Genomic DNA, 15,069 nt, shown 5'->3' on the forward strand with positions numbered 1-15,069 from the left:
ACAATACGCGGAACCCACTCACCGCCGCGGCAGCCTTCACATGCTCGGTGTGCAGGCCAGAAGCGCCGGGCTTCGAGGTGGTGGCAGGGGGGAAGGGTGGTGGGGGGGGGGCGACAGAGAGGGGGGAGAGGGAAAGTATGAGAACAAAAAACACCGAGAGACAGGGAGAGGGCGGATTTGGCAAAGGGAGCGTGTTGTTGGGCATGGGCGAGGAATGAGAAGTACGGGTCAGGAAGGGGGGAGATGGGGCTGCAGTGTGGGAGGGGGGGCCGGAGATGTATGGGTAAGCTGGTGGAGATGCGAGCCAGATGCCAGCAGCTGCTCCCCCCACACAGGGCACGTCGACATGCATTAGCGTTAACGCGGCCTCCGCTGCACCAGCTGCACGCGGACAACCCCATCTCATGGAATTTTTTACGTAGACAAAACACAGAGGTGCACACATTTCCATGCTGCGCACGCGTGCGCGACACACTGGGTGTTTTTCTGTACGTTCCATGCCGGTGATTATTCACATTAATGGAACTCAATGGAAGCGTAATTTGCTAAGTTGTCAGCGCAAATCAGGAAATGTTACATTTCCGTCCACGCCTCGAAACTCTGCTCCCCCCCACCCACTCTTCCACGCTAATGAGGAAGAAATTTAAAGAGAATATTTTGTGGGAGAGCCTCGGAGCTGGGAGAGGAGGCTGGAGTCCCCACGTGATTGCACGGAGATATCTTCGCATGCCGATACGCGGCTCGAGGGCCGGTGGGAGATGCCAAGCTGTCAATCAACGCTGATGGACCCGCGCTAATGCATTAATCAAAAAGTGGAGCGTCCGATCTGAGCCACAACCGAGTACTCTAAGCCCACCGCTGGGCTTAGAGTTTGCTTTTTCTTTGCTTAATAAAGACAATAATTGGAGAAAGTTTTTCCAAGGTAATGGTTGTACAGTGGTCCCTCGGTTAACGATATTAATTGGTTCCACGAAAACCATCGTTAATTGAAATTATCTTCGATCGAAAAAAGGACACGGCTTAATTTGTTCCAAGACAATCGAAAGTTGACCTTATAAACATAAGTTTATAATATTTAAGCTTGCAAATTTAATAAATAAACGTTATAAGAACATATTAAAGCATTAATATTCATAGCAACATGGATTAATAATAAAGAAATAGTGCATAAAAAGATGAATAAATAGAGCATAACATTTTTTACCTTCAGCTCAGAAGATGGATGGCTTAAGGCAAGGATGGGGAAACTTTATTTTTGCCAAGGGCCATTTGGATATTTATAACATCATTCGCGGGCCATATAAAAATTATCAACTTATAAATTAGCCTGTTATATTTGGTCAAACATTTAATTAACTCACCCCTAATGCGATGGCTGGAACTGCTTCTCTTTGGCGAGGCGCGTGATGATGTTAGCCGGTATTGACGATGTTGTTGCTATTCGCAACTGCTTTTCCAGGTTTGCTCCTAGATTTATTGAATTTCGAGTCCCGCCTGCGGTTGCCTTGGCAGGGCCACACCAAATGATTTCAAGGGCCTCATACGGCCCGCAGGCCGGACGCTCCCCACCCCTGGCTTAAGGGGTTGGTGGAGAAGTTGAGGTGGGATAAAACATTCTCCTCACTTTCTCGCCTTTCTTCACATTAATTTTAAGTTTTGACTTAAGGCCACTGTTATTGAGCTTATTTAACTTTTAAGTAAAAAAAAATCATTAAGTAAAGTAAGATCTAGGAGGACGTGGGCTCACAGCACACGGACCCACTCATACGCGACCGACCCCGATTCATTCTTACACTTGACTCGTACTTTCGCTACACGCACGGGGCGGGAAGCGAGTCCAACAAATGTAGTGTTCTATCCGACATGGATGCTACCGATGACGAGCGAATAATTTGCTGTACAGTACTGTGCTTTATTAAGCATTAATGTACATTCATATACATTTTCTATACACTTACATTGTATACTACACTCGTATAGGCAAACTCCAACTTATGCGAATTTGCGCTTACCTGGGGGTACATGGAACCTAACCCCCGCGTATTCTGAGACCTTACCGTATTCAAGAGAGCTGTTTTTCATAAACATTAAAAAGATATCAGCCAGTTGGTCTCAAAACGCTCATAAAATGGCGTCGCTGATTGGCCGAGGTCTGCCGAGTCCACTTTGGAGCACTCCGATTGGCTGAAATTGGTGGCCGCGTGATATCGTAAACCATATCGTTCAACGAAAATGTTTCGCTAATAGAAGCAATGGGACGTTATGGAAGCTGGATCGTTAATCGAAATATCGGAAGGCAGCCAGGCGGTGAGATGACGCCAACTATTTCCAAAGCTCTGCAGTCCTCTATATATTAATGTTTTCAGTCAATTAATGAGTGTTCATATATGTGGGCAAAGAGTGAAGCACCTCGAGCAATCCCACGTACGCGAGGCAGCAACGCTCTATCCCATACAGAAGGAATAGATGGTAATAGTCCACGCTCTGCTGCACTGCTTTCTCCTTGCAAGCCAGGGCGTGGCACCTCGCCGCCCACGGGGAGGGAGTTTCACAATATTTGTGCGGTGGTCCACTAACTCAAGTCTCCACAGCGTTTGATTACAACAGAGCACGTGCAGAGACACCACCGCCCAGCTAAATATTGCATGTGGCATCGCAGGGACCATTAGGGATGGTGATAGCATTGGGAGGCCTTCACCCAGCAGTGGCTAGACAATGGCTGCTGTTGCTGCCGATGATTATGGTGGTAAATTTTGCACATATTGCAATAATATATATTGCACAGCACGGCAAGCTGCATGGACAGTGGCGCGGCGAACAAAGATCGAGTTGTTGTGTGGGGCCTCTGTGAGAGTTTGTGTATGGGAGTCTGTTTGAAATGCCATCAGTGTGGTTTTAGTTTCTGAATGCGGCAGCTGTGACCTGGGAGCAATCATGTTTGTGGCACCAACCTTCGCCGACCTGTGTAAAGCAGTTTCATGCTCCGGAATCCAACAAAACCCACTATTGAAATACTTAAAATGCTGCCCTTTAAATGATTAAGAATGTTTACTGTTATCATTATTATTTATACGCCCTGCCATTTTTCGATGACAACAGCAGCCCTCATTGTAACATTTGAAATGATCACGTGCCGCAAACTAATGCACTATTGATTCCCAGTGTCATATACCGATATTCGTTATTAGGCTTTCAGCAACGAGGGCCGAAATCTCCAAATCTACACGACGGTCATGCGCCAAGAGCCTCCTGTGTGAATTCGTGGGGAGGGGGGGGTGCTGGGGGGGGGGGGGGGCAGATGAGCGTCGGGTGGAACATGTTGCCACGGCTCCACTGGGTTCTGGGCGACGCGTGACGATTGGCCACGTCGACACTCGACAAACATTAAATACCGAGACGAAGCGAAGCGGGTGCACACCGCGGGGGCGCGTGATCACGGTGAAATAGTTCCAGAGAACGAGCGGTGCAGCAGCAGCTCTGCAGCTGTGCCACTAAGTCTGTTGACATGCAGGTAGTAGATGGTAGACGGTGCTTTATTCAATCCAGAGACTCTATGGACAGCAGCTGGTTGCATGAACTTGGAAGTCTTAATTTATTTTTAACCCCCCCCCCAACCCGCTGCTCAAAAGGCCACCCCACGCAGTGTGGCTGACACAGCTCAGACACTCACCAACTGGTAGTTAACCGGAGGGGTGCACGGGGTCACGACCTGCAACACAGCGAGGCACAGGGGGCACTCGGGTCAACTGACAAACACGCACATTAGCAGGGACCCAGGCCCAGCTGCGGAGCCAACCTTCATCGCTCAGTGTCTGTTGTTTGCCGTAAATCCTGCGATTGCATCCCCCAGGTTTTATATGTAAACAACAGCGTGCACACAGATACCTGCCATTCAATTCTCAGATTCATTGAATGCAATGCTCCTGACATTTTCTGTAAAATTGTTGTTCGTTTTGCTTACATTGACATGCTAATCTCTCACAATACAATGGCCACCTCCACAGCTTCGTCGTCGTGGAGGTAGGCCAGCTCTCCGATCTTACATTGAGATGCAAATTTAATCTCTAACCCTGCCCACTTCGCTTTTGACCCTTGGGCTACAGCCATCTCAAACCTTTATAACATCCTGCCTCAGCAGCTCTCCCGCTATATTTTTTTCCTGCCTCAGCAGCTCTCCCGCTATATTTTTTTCCTGCCTCAGCAGCTCTCTCGCTATATTTTTTTCACCTGACGACGCTTGCTTGTGTTGCGATCGAAACGTCGTGACATTTGTATTTTTATTATGATTTTTCTATCTACGTGGCTTTACCGAAAGGCCTAAAGAATATGAATTCCTGCAGTCACGGAAGCTTGAAGTCAAGAAAATTATTAAATTACACTGCAACGATTTTTCTTAAATTTTTCATCCATTTTGTAAAATACTGAACACCAACTACCTCCAGCGCTGTCCTCCAGACAGTCTCGTCCCCTTCACCTGATGAAGGCTGCTTGTGTTGTGGCCGAAACGTCGTGAGAATATTATTGTGTTATTTTATTTTATCAATTTATTATTTTATTCTCATTCTACGTGACTTTACCGAAAGAACCAAAGAAGATGAATCCTTGCAGTCACGAAAGCTTTAAATCGAAATATTTACTTGTAGTTTTATTGCACCAGAGAGGCAGCGGTCTATGTAATAATTTAGCAGTTGGCCCTCGCTAGCTCACGAAGACTCCCCCCCACCTCCAACTTATCCCGCCCACCATGTAAACACATGTTGAAGAGCCACATTCACATGCAGCAACTATAATTCTTGTGAATTTTAACTTCACATTATCCTCAACAAAAGTTCGAGAAAACACAGAAAAATATGTGGCATCTCCTCAATCCCCTCAGGATTGTGAAAAATGGGATCTGAGAGACGTCAACAAGCCCGCATACTTTGCTTTGCTACGCAGTAAATATGTCTGCAGCATCTTGCAGAGTCCCCTGCCCCGTGTTCGCAGGGATCGCCGCTGTGGCTGTAGAACAAGGGGCCACAGGACCAGATGGAGATCCCCCCAACACTCTCCAACCTTCAGCACCTGGCTGACCAGCCAGCGAGGCCCTCCCCTTTGCTTCACGGGAAATTACAAGGTTAGTAAGAAGTGGCACAGAATTGATTTCCCAGAACGTGTACAAACATTCTCACGTGGCGCACACGGCGCAACATCATCTCAAGACTGTGAAGGGTTTCAGGGCGTGCCAGGTGGACTGGTAGCCCTCCACGTGGACTGGTTGCCCTGCACGTGGACTGGTTGCCCTGCACGTGGACTGGTTGCCCTGCACGTGGACTGGTTGCCCTGCATGTGGACTGGTTGCCCTGCATGTGGACTGGTTGCCCTCCACGTGGACTGGTTGCCCTCCACGTAGACTGGTTGCCCTCCACGTGGACTGGTTGCCCTCCACGTGGACTGGTTGCCCTCCACGTGGACTGGTTGCCCTGCACATGGATTGGTTGCCCTCCACGTGGACTGGTTGCCCTGCACGTGGACTGGTTGCCCTGCACGTGCTGCAGGAGGCTGTTGCAACATGACCCTGTGGCTACGTGGGCTGACGTCCACTCAAGTAACATCGACGTACATGTGCACGAATTTCATTATTTATTTATCTTGTGTATCGGGCGCACTGTGTGAGAGTCACGTGTAAAAGCATTCGCTAAAATAAATAGCGTGTCCCTGAATGGTTGGCACAAGTGGCACCGTCGGCGTGGCCAGAAGTCGAAGTGTGGCTCTCTTAGGCCCTACTACGACTGCGCGGGTTGTCGCGGTTGTGTTGCACGGCGCTCGCTCCGACGCGTGTTCAGGTCGCACCGCGTGCTGCACCGCTCCTGGCACTGAAGCAGTGCCAAAAGCTCCCAGCACGCGGAGCGAAACGTCGGATAACATGCTCTATATATATAAAAACAAAACCCGTTATGCAAATGTCCGTCGCTACGGAACTAAGCCTTTCCACCAGGAGCACTGCCTCGCAACTTTTTATTTTTAGCAAACGTTCTGCGCTGATGGGCTGGCGGTTAATTCGTTTTGAGAGTTAGGCAATTACCTTCGTGAACTTTAAGCATTTTGGACGAATGCCAATCCCGGTTGCAAATTCCAAAGCTGGAACTCACGAGTGCAATGTTTTAAATTATTTACAAGGTGATCCTGTCTCACAGGCATGTACAGTGCACACAAGCGTGTGTTGGAGAAAAACGCACGACTGCTGTAACACGCTACAGTTTCACAGTTATTCATTGCACGCTACTCATGAACGACAAATGTGTTCTCTTTGAAAGCACTCAGGATAATTTGTATCAATAAAGGTAAACAATACCACAGCCTTGCTGTTTAGTATAATAAAATTAGCTTTGTTTACCCAGAAAGCCTCAGTGCATCTCAATGTTCTTTTTTCATGAAGGTCCGGCACTGCGATGTTTGGCTGGATTGCCTGAGCGATGCTTTGCATGATCAAGGCACCTGCTGTGTGTAGTCACCTGGCGCAGACGTTCCAATGCACAATCGCAATGTGTCAAACACACGCACTAGACAACCCGCAGGTTCATGATCTTGAACTCGGCACGTGAAAGTCTCGAGGGCACAGTCTCGGTGGGGGGAAGAGCCCCCTCCCTCCCCAAACATGTGACTCATAAAGCGACTCGACCACGGCAGAATGACTCCTCTCCCTGCTGGGGACTCTTCGGTGACAAGAGGCGCAGGGACGGACGTGAGATCATCTCCCCGCGTCTCCCTGCGTTTCGCCATGCCGCCCGTGTGTTCACAGCGTACGCCTAACAGGCGCCGGCCTGTGTTTGAAACGTCGTATTTTTCTTAGTTGATCTCACTTCGTGTAAACGTGCTCGGCAGTTTTAAGGATTCATTTCCACAGTTATGGCAAAAAACGAACGGGAACTTGTTGAACGACGCTGGTCCTCAAGCGTGTTTCTGTTGGCGCGAACAACACTGTCGGGGGGCCTCCTTCGACCTGACCTTATCGGACCCAAGCATCTGAGGAATGCTCAGAGCTCAAGGGCTCCCAGGCGTGGGGTGGCGGGGAATGCAAACACGCCGGGCTCGGGCCTCGCCGGCGCGCTGCCCACGCCGTGGCCGGCTCGGCCTGTGCGTGAGTAGGTACTGGACCCCTGCACCTTACACTTCCTCAAGCACAATAAGCGAGCGGGCGCCAGTGACGGACCGCTTTGTATTGCGAGTGTGCGCATTCAGGTCGCTCACGTGGAATATGGTTTTCCTTGCATTGAACCCGCCGCGGATCTTATTGTCCTCGTGTCAACAAGGGGGACCGTGGGAACGCATGACTACAGCTGCTGGAGCCAGAGAATGTCACCGATGTTCAGGCTGCCTGAGTGCGAGATCCCTTTTTCTGGTCTGTCTATGAGAACAATGATCCACCATATCTGAGTGTCGACAATTCGCTGTCCTGTCTAGAGTATGGGAGAGATCCTCTAGCCTGTAACAGTACCAAATAGAGGGTGGTGAGGTGTCCAAACTTATTTCCAAACCCCCAGCAGAGCTGTTCCGTCTGTAAACGTCAGCCCAGCTAAAGGAAAGTAAATGTTTCCAGCACGTGCACAGGATTCCTCTTTGCAGGCCACCTGATGAACGATGAAGCCACCACACATTGCATAACGTCCTTTCTATCGCCGGTCTATAAGATCACTGCAGATAAATGATTTGGGAAGAGTGGCAGCAGAGATGGCAGCCCTTGTCTTTGAAGCATCACAAAGCGCGGGAGCACAAAGGCGCGTACAGCTCGAAGCTCCCAACCTCTGCGGGGGTTTCAGGTGAGATGATTTGGCAGGTATCATGTTCGCGCTGCTATGGTGCGGATGCGCCACCTGTGATTCTAGCATGCTTGACAAGCTGTCATTCTTCCACTCATGTTACAAATGTCAAGAGGACTCGACCCTAATTACATCAAATTTAAATGTAAAACGTATACGTAAGCCGGCCTGATCCAAAGCAGCCGCGATCACGAGGCAGCGCATTCTACGCGCTAAGCCCGGTGAACATCGAGTGAAGTCGTCTCTGGCAGCAGGAAAATCGCACTGAATTATTCCTCTAAATCCATTTGTCAACAACACTAATCCTGCGCTGGTGCGATTTACAAGGTGTCAGCTCAACGAGGGGGTGACCTCATTGAGTGCCGCGTACAAATGAGGACCACGGAGAGACGGCTGCCTGATATTTGACTTCACGCTCGGGGTCGTCGCCAACAAATATCACGTACGACGTCACCACACTCCTGGTGAACACTAATATCCCCAAGCGCCCCCTAATCGCACCTTCAGAGATTCCCACATCAGCGGAAAACAACCACAATCAAAGCTGAATTCAACTCCAATCCCGGAGCGCATTTAAGCTTTTTTTTTCACTGCGATGTTACCGAAATTTGCTCGCCATGTGGTCCACACTACTGCGCTGTCGGGGTCGTGGTCCAAGGCCCCACATTCTCAGCTCCCAGCCAGACATATCCCCTCCACTGCCCTCATCTCACCTCCATCCTCACGTGTCCGTTTCATGTTCAATAGGACAAGTGGAGCCACGTAATGAAAAGAAAACAACTCGGTCGTCTCTGACGCATCCCGACGCTCACACTGGCCCCATTCAAGCAGACACCGCTTTGTTCCTCGTGCGCTTCCTTCCATGTGTGCAAGTTGAGCAATCACTTCAAACGATGCACGCGGTGCCGCCAAAATTATATAACGGTAAATTCTATCACAGCGCGAACAGTTCCTTTAGTGCAGAAAAAAAGCCACATTTCAGTCCGCAAGAAATCAGTGCAACACGGCTCAGCGCACTGCAGATAAACTTAGCATTCGTAGATTTATACCTAGCCAATAAATAATACAGAAGTATGAAACCACAAACTGCATAATTATTCTGTGGCAAAATCAAGAAGTGACTTACCAAGCTTGGGCAGATGGAACCTCGCGTGGCCAGCAAATCACAGTGACAGGGGATGGAAGGCGAGTCTTACTTCTGTCTGGTCGACTCCGTTTCTGGACCCGTTTCACTTGCCCACAAAGACTCGGACACGCGTAAAACATTCACGTGCAGCGGTGGCGGGGAGCGTGCCCAGCCCCTTAGCACCCTCCAGCTGTGAGCTCCCCACACTTGTTTATCCACAGAGAGGGGAAGCAACGCGCCAAAAACTCCGCTCGCAGCACGCCCAAAAAAGAAATCTGGCCACCTCCCTCCCATATACTCCCCCCCCTCCTTCCCGTAGAAATGGGAGTGCTCGTCCGCTCGGCTGGCCGGCTGGATGCGCCACCCTCCCGTACCCCATGGCACTCGCGCTCAATGGATGTCTCAGGCATGGCAGGCACGCATGCGCCTCTACGCACAGCAATCTCCAGCCAAGTGTAATGTTTAAATGTGACAAAAGGAATGTTTTACTGACTGTGGTGTCTGTACTTATTATGCAATAGTACTCGTCCACAGGGGTGGTCCTAAGCTGACAACGTTGCTTTTAAAAATATCAATTGTGTCTGTCTCTTAGACGTCACCAAATGAGTACGAGTCCTGCTAAATTTCCAAGTCTCACAATTATGGGAAGTATGTCTTCGAAGGCGATGCGGACGAGATGCCTCAGCTGACCCTTTGCTTTGCTTTTACTGTGACACTTATGCGTTCTTCATCGCCCGTGTGTATCTGGCTCCTTCCTGGAATCAGCTCCATCACCAAGTCCACCCCCAACATTTAAAAATACTCAGTCCAATAATGTTTTATTGTGCCTGTTATTTCACGTAGCAAGAATCTGCTCACGTAGCAAAATAACATGTTTTCCAAGCGAGGCAATGAAAGATCCCATTTGCCCAAAATCATCGTCATCCACCACCTCCCCCCGCCACCTTGGCTGCTATATTTCAGTGCACGCGCCTGGCCCTCTCCCTCCTGACCGGCTGAGTGCTTCAGGCCAACGAGCAGACAGATCAATGTCTTCCTTATGCCTAACGTGAAAGGGCTGCAAGCAAAAACAATGCAACTACCGGTGATTGTGCAATCTGCGCACGCACGGAAAAAATGTCCATTTGCCGATCGGGATCCAAATGAGGAGCTCAAACTTTTACAAAATCCAGCTAATCTCAGATCTACAATTTTTCAAAAACAACTCTGATGAGTCTGAATTATTTTTCAGGTGCAGTAATGTAAAAGCCAGGCGCGCTTAAGAGGACGAGGACCCTGGCAGGAGTGTTCTCGACACCCACGTTCGCTAGGAGCGCTAACGGAAGCTCGTGTCCTGTCCATGCCGGGCCCTGCGCTGGCTCTGCCTCGGGGCAGGTGTTTTGTCTTCCGTGCAAGTGGCCTGTTGGCACGCCATGGTTGATTAAACCACTTCCTTGTTATGCGCAAGACTGAATAATGACAGGAAACTGGCGCTTTTATTTATTTATTTTTCCTACAAATAGGACAGTGACTCAAGTGTAAGTGGTCAGGATTGGCTTCGTAAAAGCTGCAAACGACCACATCCAGAAGTGCAGGTGCAAGGCCGCCTTAGCCAGCGCCACAAAACCGCATGGCCCGCGCTCTCCCCTGGTGGCCGAGCCACGTGGCTGCGCTGCTCTTACGAGCGAGCTGGGGCACTTAGCCGCACACTGTGCAACAAAGCATGTCTTGGGATTTAAGTGAGTCAATACTCATCAGGAGCACAGATCGTGCCCAGAACTCCCCATGACACCCAAGGATAAGTGATACACATGCCGCACCGTGGGTGAGACATGGCTAAGCTTGACACGAATGTCGATACGCGAATGCACACGAGATTTAAGACGATATTTTGTTTCAGGTGCCCGACTGTTATCTAGCACCGTGATGTATTGTGGGGATCCGCCTCCCCCAATCGGTTAAACCGTTCACTTCAGCCGTGAAGTCTACATGTCTGGCAAGTTGTTATTTTATATATATTTACTGTAGTTCAAGCAACCTTTCACACAAGATGTCCACATGTGGCATAAGCTATTACGTGTGCAGTCGGTGCAACTGCACCAGGACCCATGGACCGGAGGGGGGCCAGGCGCTGAGCTATGAAGGATTCCTTTCCTTGCACCAGGGCCGAAGCCAACCAACGCTATGCCACTGGCTGTCCACCTGCCCCAGGTGGCACCAGGTGGCCAAGAGATGGCGTGAGAAGCAGGAGGTGGGCACAAATCCAGGTGGCATCGATGCATTGCGGTGGCGCGAGTGGAAATAAAACCCAAACCAGGCTGTCTGGCCTGCGGCGAGGCGCCCGCGAGCCGTGGAGACGAGGAGGCGACATCGCCTGATAGATCTTTCCAAACGCACCACAATGGATGAGGTTGCGATGACCTCAAGATGCGTTTCCTGCTGCGATAACCCCGAGGAGCTCGGGGCACCACGGGACGGGCGCGTCATTATTCTCGTGGTGCGCCGTGCGTGTGCAGGTCTACGGGATCCGTCGACAAACCACTGCCAATGAAGTAATTCAATGAGGGGCGACATTTTTTTCACTACTTAATTTCCCATGGCACATTAATGTCGCCGCATTCTTAGCCATCTCGCTGTCCGGTGTCACCCTCATAGCCGCGGCCGAGGGTTGATGCCCATGGCAGATGCCCTCCACCGTTTGTGTGTTTCAGCGTCTCCCATGTCTGTCTTACTCTGTCTCACCCTGTTCCATCAACTGATCCATTTCCTCTTCCCCCTCTTCCCTTTCATGTTCCCTTGTAGCATCACCTGTGTCATTTCTCCAGCTGATCCTCTTCGGATGTATCCTGTATACGCCACCTTGATTCTCTTTTCACCACAACAACTCATATTGTTAAAAACTGTGAATAAGGCAGGGGCTTAGTAAATATGTGCGTGTGTGGCTCGCTGTGTGTTTAGTTGGAGGAAGCCACGGTTGCGATACAATGACAGTTTGCTTTGTTTGGCTTTATAAGGCCAATGCTGAAATAAACACACTTTTGTGATTGTTACACAAACAAATAATATTTCGCAAGCCTGATTACACTCCTTGATGCTCGAGATTATTTTTATTTGTAGCTCGGGGTTGATGTTGTGCTTGTTATTATTTGTGCGTTTCGTCTTCCTCATTTGGCATAAACAGTCCGATCGTAGAACAGGTCTGACGGTGACCGTTAGGTGGGATGGGTCCATTAGCTCGATTCCGTTTCACTTCACTTTCCTCATACCGGGGTTCTTATTTTGCTGTCGGTAAAGAGCAATGGCAAACTCACGCACCTTTCACTTCCTGCCAAACGCGAAGTTTTTTTTCACAACAGGATGTGAAGACGACCCCGAGTTCGACCCCGAGTTCACACACCCGGCGCTGGCCCCGGGGAGACGGCCACTGCCTCTGCCATGGGTACCCCTTAACTTGTAGTGGTGAGATGTTAACTACCTTGCCTGGTCAGCAGGAGGTCGTGTGTTCGATCCTGACCCTGATGCCTGTAAATTTAGAGTTTGCGTGTTCTCCCTGTGGTTGTGTGGATTTTTCTCCGGGTTCTCCCGTTTTTACCATCCACATTTAGAAACATGCGTTTAGGGTATTTAGCTGCTATACAGTAAATAAAATAAAATAGCTTAACTTAATAGTTTAACTCCACTGCGTAGAACAACTCGGCTCTAAGAATGAGAACATCGCAGATGTTCCAGACAGCTATCAAGACTGGATAGTCAAGATGTTATACAACATGGTGATGGCAAAAGGTGAAGGCGTAGCCCTGTAATTTCTTGCTTACGCCACTGCTGCTACAATGGCCTCCACCAGAGAGAGATCCCCTATAGGGGGCGATTTGAAGGGGGCGGCAGTACCCACACTTTAACCCCACCGCACGTGGCCTGCAGATTGACTGTGGTGCACGAACTTATTCTGCTGGATGGACAGAGGCTGGGAGGAAGTGGGGTGGCAGTAAAGAAACCTGCCGCCTCATTGCTTCAACTGCCACGCTGGGAGATGGAACCGGTGTCCACTGGATTGCAAGTCCGGCGTGCTAACCGTTACAATGAGGACAATATCGCAGAACATGAATGCACACATAATAGAATTAAAAACTCCGCAGTCTTACCTTGGATTCACATTTTCGGTGGCAGGTAAACTTGCAGGCTGCAACAATGAAAAAGTTAAATATTAAAATTAATATTTTGATTGAGAGACTTACAAATAAGCACATTAGAGTCGCAGTGAGTAATCACCACTGCTCACGGCATCACTGCTGTGGCAAGCACTCTGCGTGCCACTTACGGTTGCCACATCTGAGGTAGAAGAAAACCAGAATATATCGTGGTAAAAATACAATCTCACAATACCAGAATATGAGAGAACTATAAGTGAATTAATTGTTTTAAGTGGTGAATTATTATCATGTAAAAAAAACGGGATTTTAATGTTCCGGAAAGACTTGTAGACTTCCCAGAACAGCTACCTCAAAAGGAGCATGATCCTGGAAAAAACCGGAAATGGTGGCAACAGTAGCACTACTCTGGTTATCCGCTCAGTAGCGATGGCATCGACACAGCTCTGCAGTCTCTGACCACTCAGGCCACCTCTCAAAGAATATTGACACAGCAGAGATTGGCAAAACGCAAGCTGAGGGTGGCGCTAGAGAAGGGCTGACACCAAGAGCTCCAGGCTGTGAATGTGCACCCTGAACAGCGGTTAGCGCACTGTGCTACGAACCCGACGACACGAGTTCGATTCCTGCTCACGGCGAACACCGGTGACGATTATCTGAACAGGTCCTCGGCCTCTCCTAGGTCGACTCAGCCTCAAAATGAGTACCTAATGCGGTGTGTAAACTTCGCTACTCGGGAGACAAAGGCGGCCGGGCGTGGTACTGGCCACCCACCCCATCGATTGCCGTGCCGACCTTTATAGGTGCTACTCGCTGACAGCACTTGCCCCAACAGTATATTGAGGCTGTACGTGGAAAACTGTCTTCGTATTTGCACCCTGCACTCCTCCGTCCACCGCGCACAGCCCTCAGTGCTGCTCCAGCCGGCCTGCTGGCCAGCCACGGGTCAGCGTGCGGCAGCGAGCGTGGCAGGCCTTGTTTGGGGTCGTTCCGTGTTTCAGCTCCCCTCTAGCGGATTCCACAGAAGTGAGCAGCGTGCGGAGTGCCATTGTACAGATCTCTGCCTTAAAAGGATTGTTTTGGCTGCAAAATCTGACGTTGAATGCACCAGCCTTGTTTGGTGATCCTTGCAGGCTGCTCATTACAATGTACCATTAGAGTATCTCACTTTACGAATGAATAATAATAGCACGGTTATAATAAAAATAAAGTGCATCTTTGGAAATATTGATTTACCCTGTTTGGTTTAATATATTTTTGTTCACAGCTTAAAAGACCACTGACCTTATTTTCAGACTGTGCCACGTCACATCTGCTCACGACATTATGAAGGCATCTTGAGAGATCAGTTTAACACGTAGGCTTTTGCGACCAATATTATCCATAAGAGGTTTTGTGGTACTAATAACGAATTGGCATGTTTTGTTTATGTGACAAAGCTTAACCATGTGTCAGGCGGTGGCGGGGTTAACGAGACATTTATATTTACACGATCTAACAGAAAAAAACCCCTCTATTATGGATCTTGAGACATGTTAGCCTGACCAGGACTGCAAGGAAGGGTTGCTGGAAAAGCCACAGAAATATCGACACAAAATGGTGTGTCCAGTGCTAAAGCTGCTTATGCCTGCATCCTGCAAGGGTCAGAGGGCACTAACGGCTACGATGTCCTCAATGACCCTTTCCTGCAGGACCCTAACGCAATTCTAGATTGACCCCTAACTGTACCCCTGTGACCGTTCATGTTATTGCAAGCCACAAGGCTGACTCACAATCCAGAGGAAAATTATTACAATTTCCAGGGCCCCATTTTCATCCACTTACAAAATAAATGCGGGCCGTATAAGGTCAAAATTGTACACCAGCTATTGGCAGTGCATGTGACTGTGGATGTCTCTCCCGTTAATACATAACAAAAATCATGACCTTATTCAGATGTCTTTCATTAAGCCAATTGTCAGCAGAACAACAAATACTGCAAGCGGATGTTTCTCCCAAGTCCAAATACAGAGGCATG

The 15,069-nt window shown here is 49.2% G+C and overlaps 1 protein-coding gene across 9 annotated transcripts in view; it reads right to left on the bottom strand.

Moving 5' to 3' along the window:
- Nucleotides 1-15,069, bottom strand: part of LOC116941107 (tensin-3-like) — a 91,275-nt gene that overhangs the window by 33,744 nt on the left and 42,462 nt on the right. For 6 of the 9 annotated variants that reach the window (XM_032951747.2, XM_076066044.1, XM_032951751.2 and 3 more), the window contains 3 exons: nt 13,047-13,084; nt 3,671-3,709; nt 23-70 (listed from right to left, as the gene is read on the bottom strand). In XM_032951747.2, the coding sequence (XP_032807638.2) occupies nt 23-70; nt 3,671-3,709; nt 13,047-13,084 (125 nt within the window). Of the gene's footprint in view, nt 1-22; nt 71-3,670; nt 3,710-8,925; nt 9,194-13,046; nt 13,085-15,069 lie in introns of those variants that run through there. The other 3 variants (XM_032951754.2, XM_076066043.1, XM_076066045.1) reach the window with 3 other exon arrangements.

This window comes from Petromyzon marinus, chromosome 10, assembly GCF_048934315.1.
Source record: "Petromyzon marinus isolate PM22_M1 ecotype Great Lakes invasive population chromosome 10, UKy_Petmar_22M1.pri1.0, whole genome shotgun sequence".
NCBI classification, from domain to species: domain Eukaryota; kingdom Metazoa; phylum Chordata; class Hyperoartia; order Petromyzontiformes; family Petromyzontidae; genus Petromyzon; species Petromyzon marinus.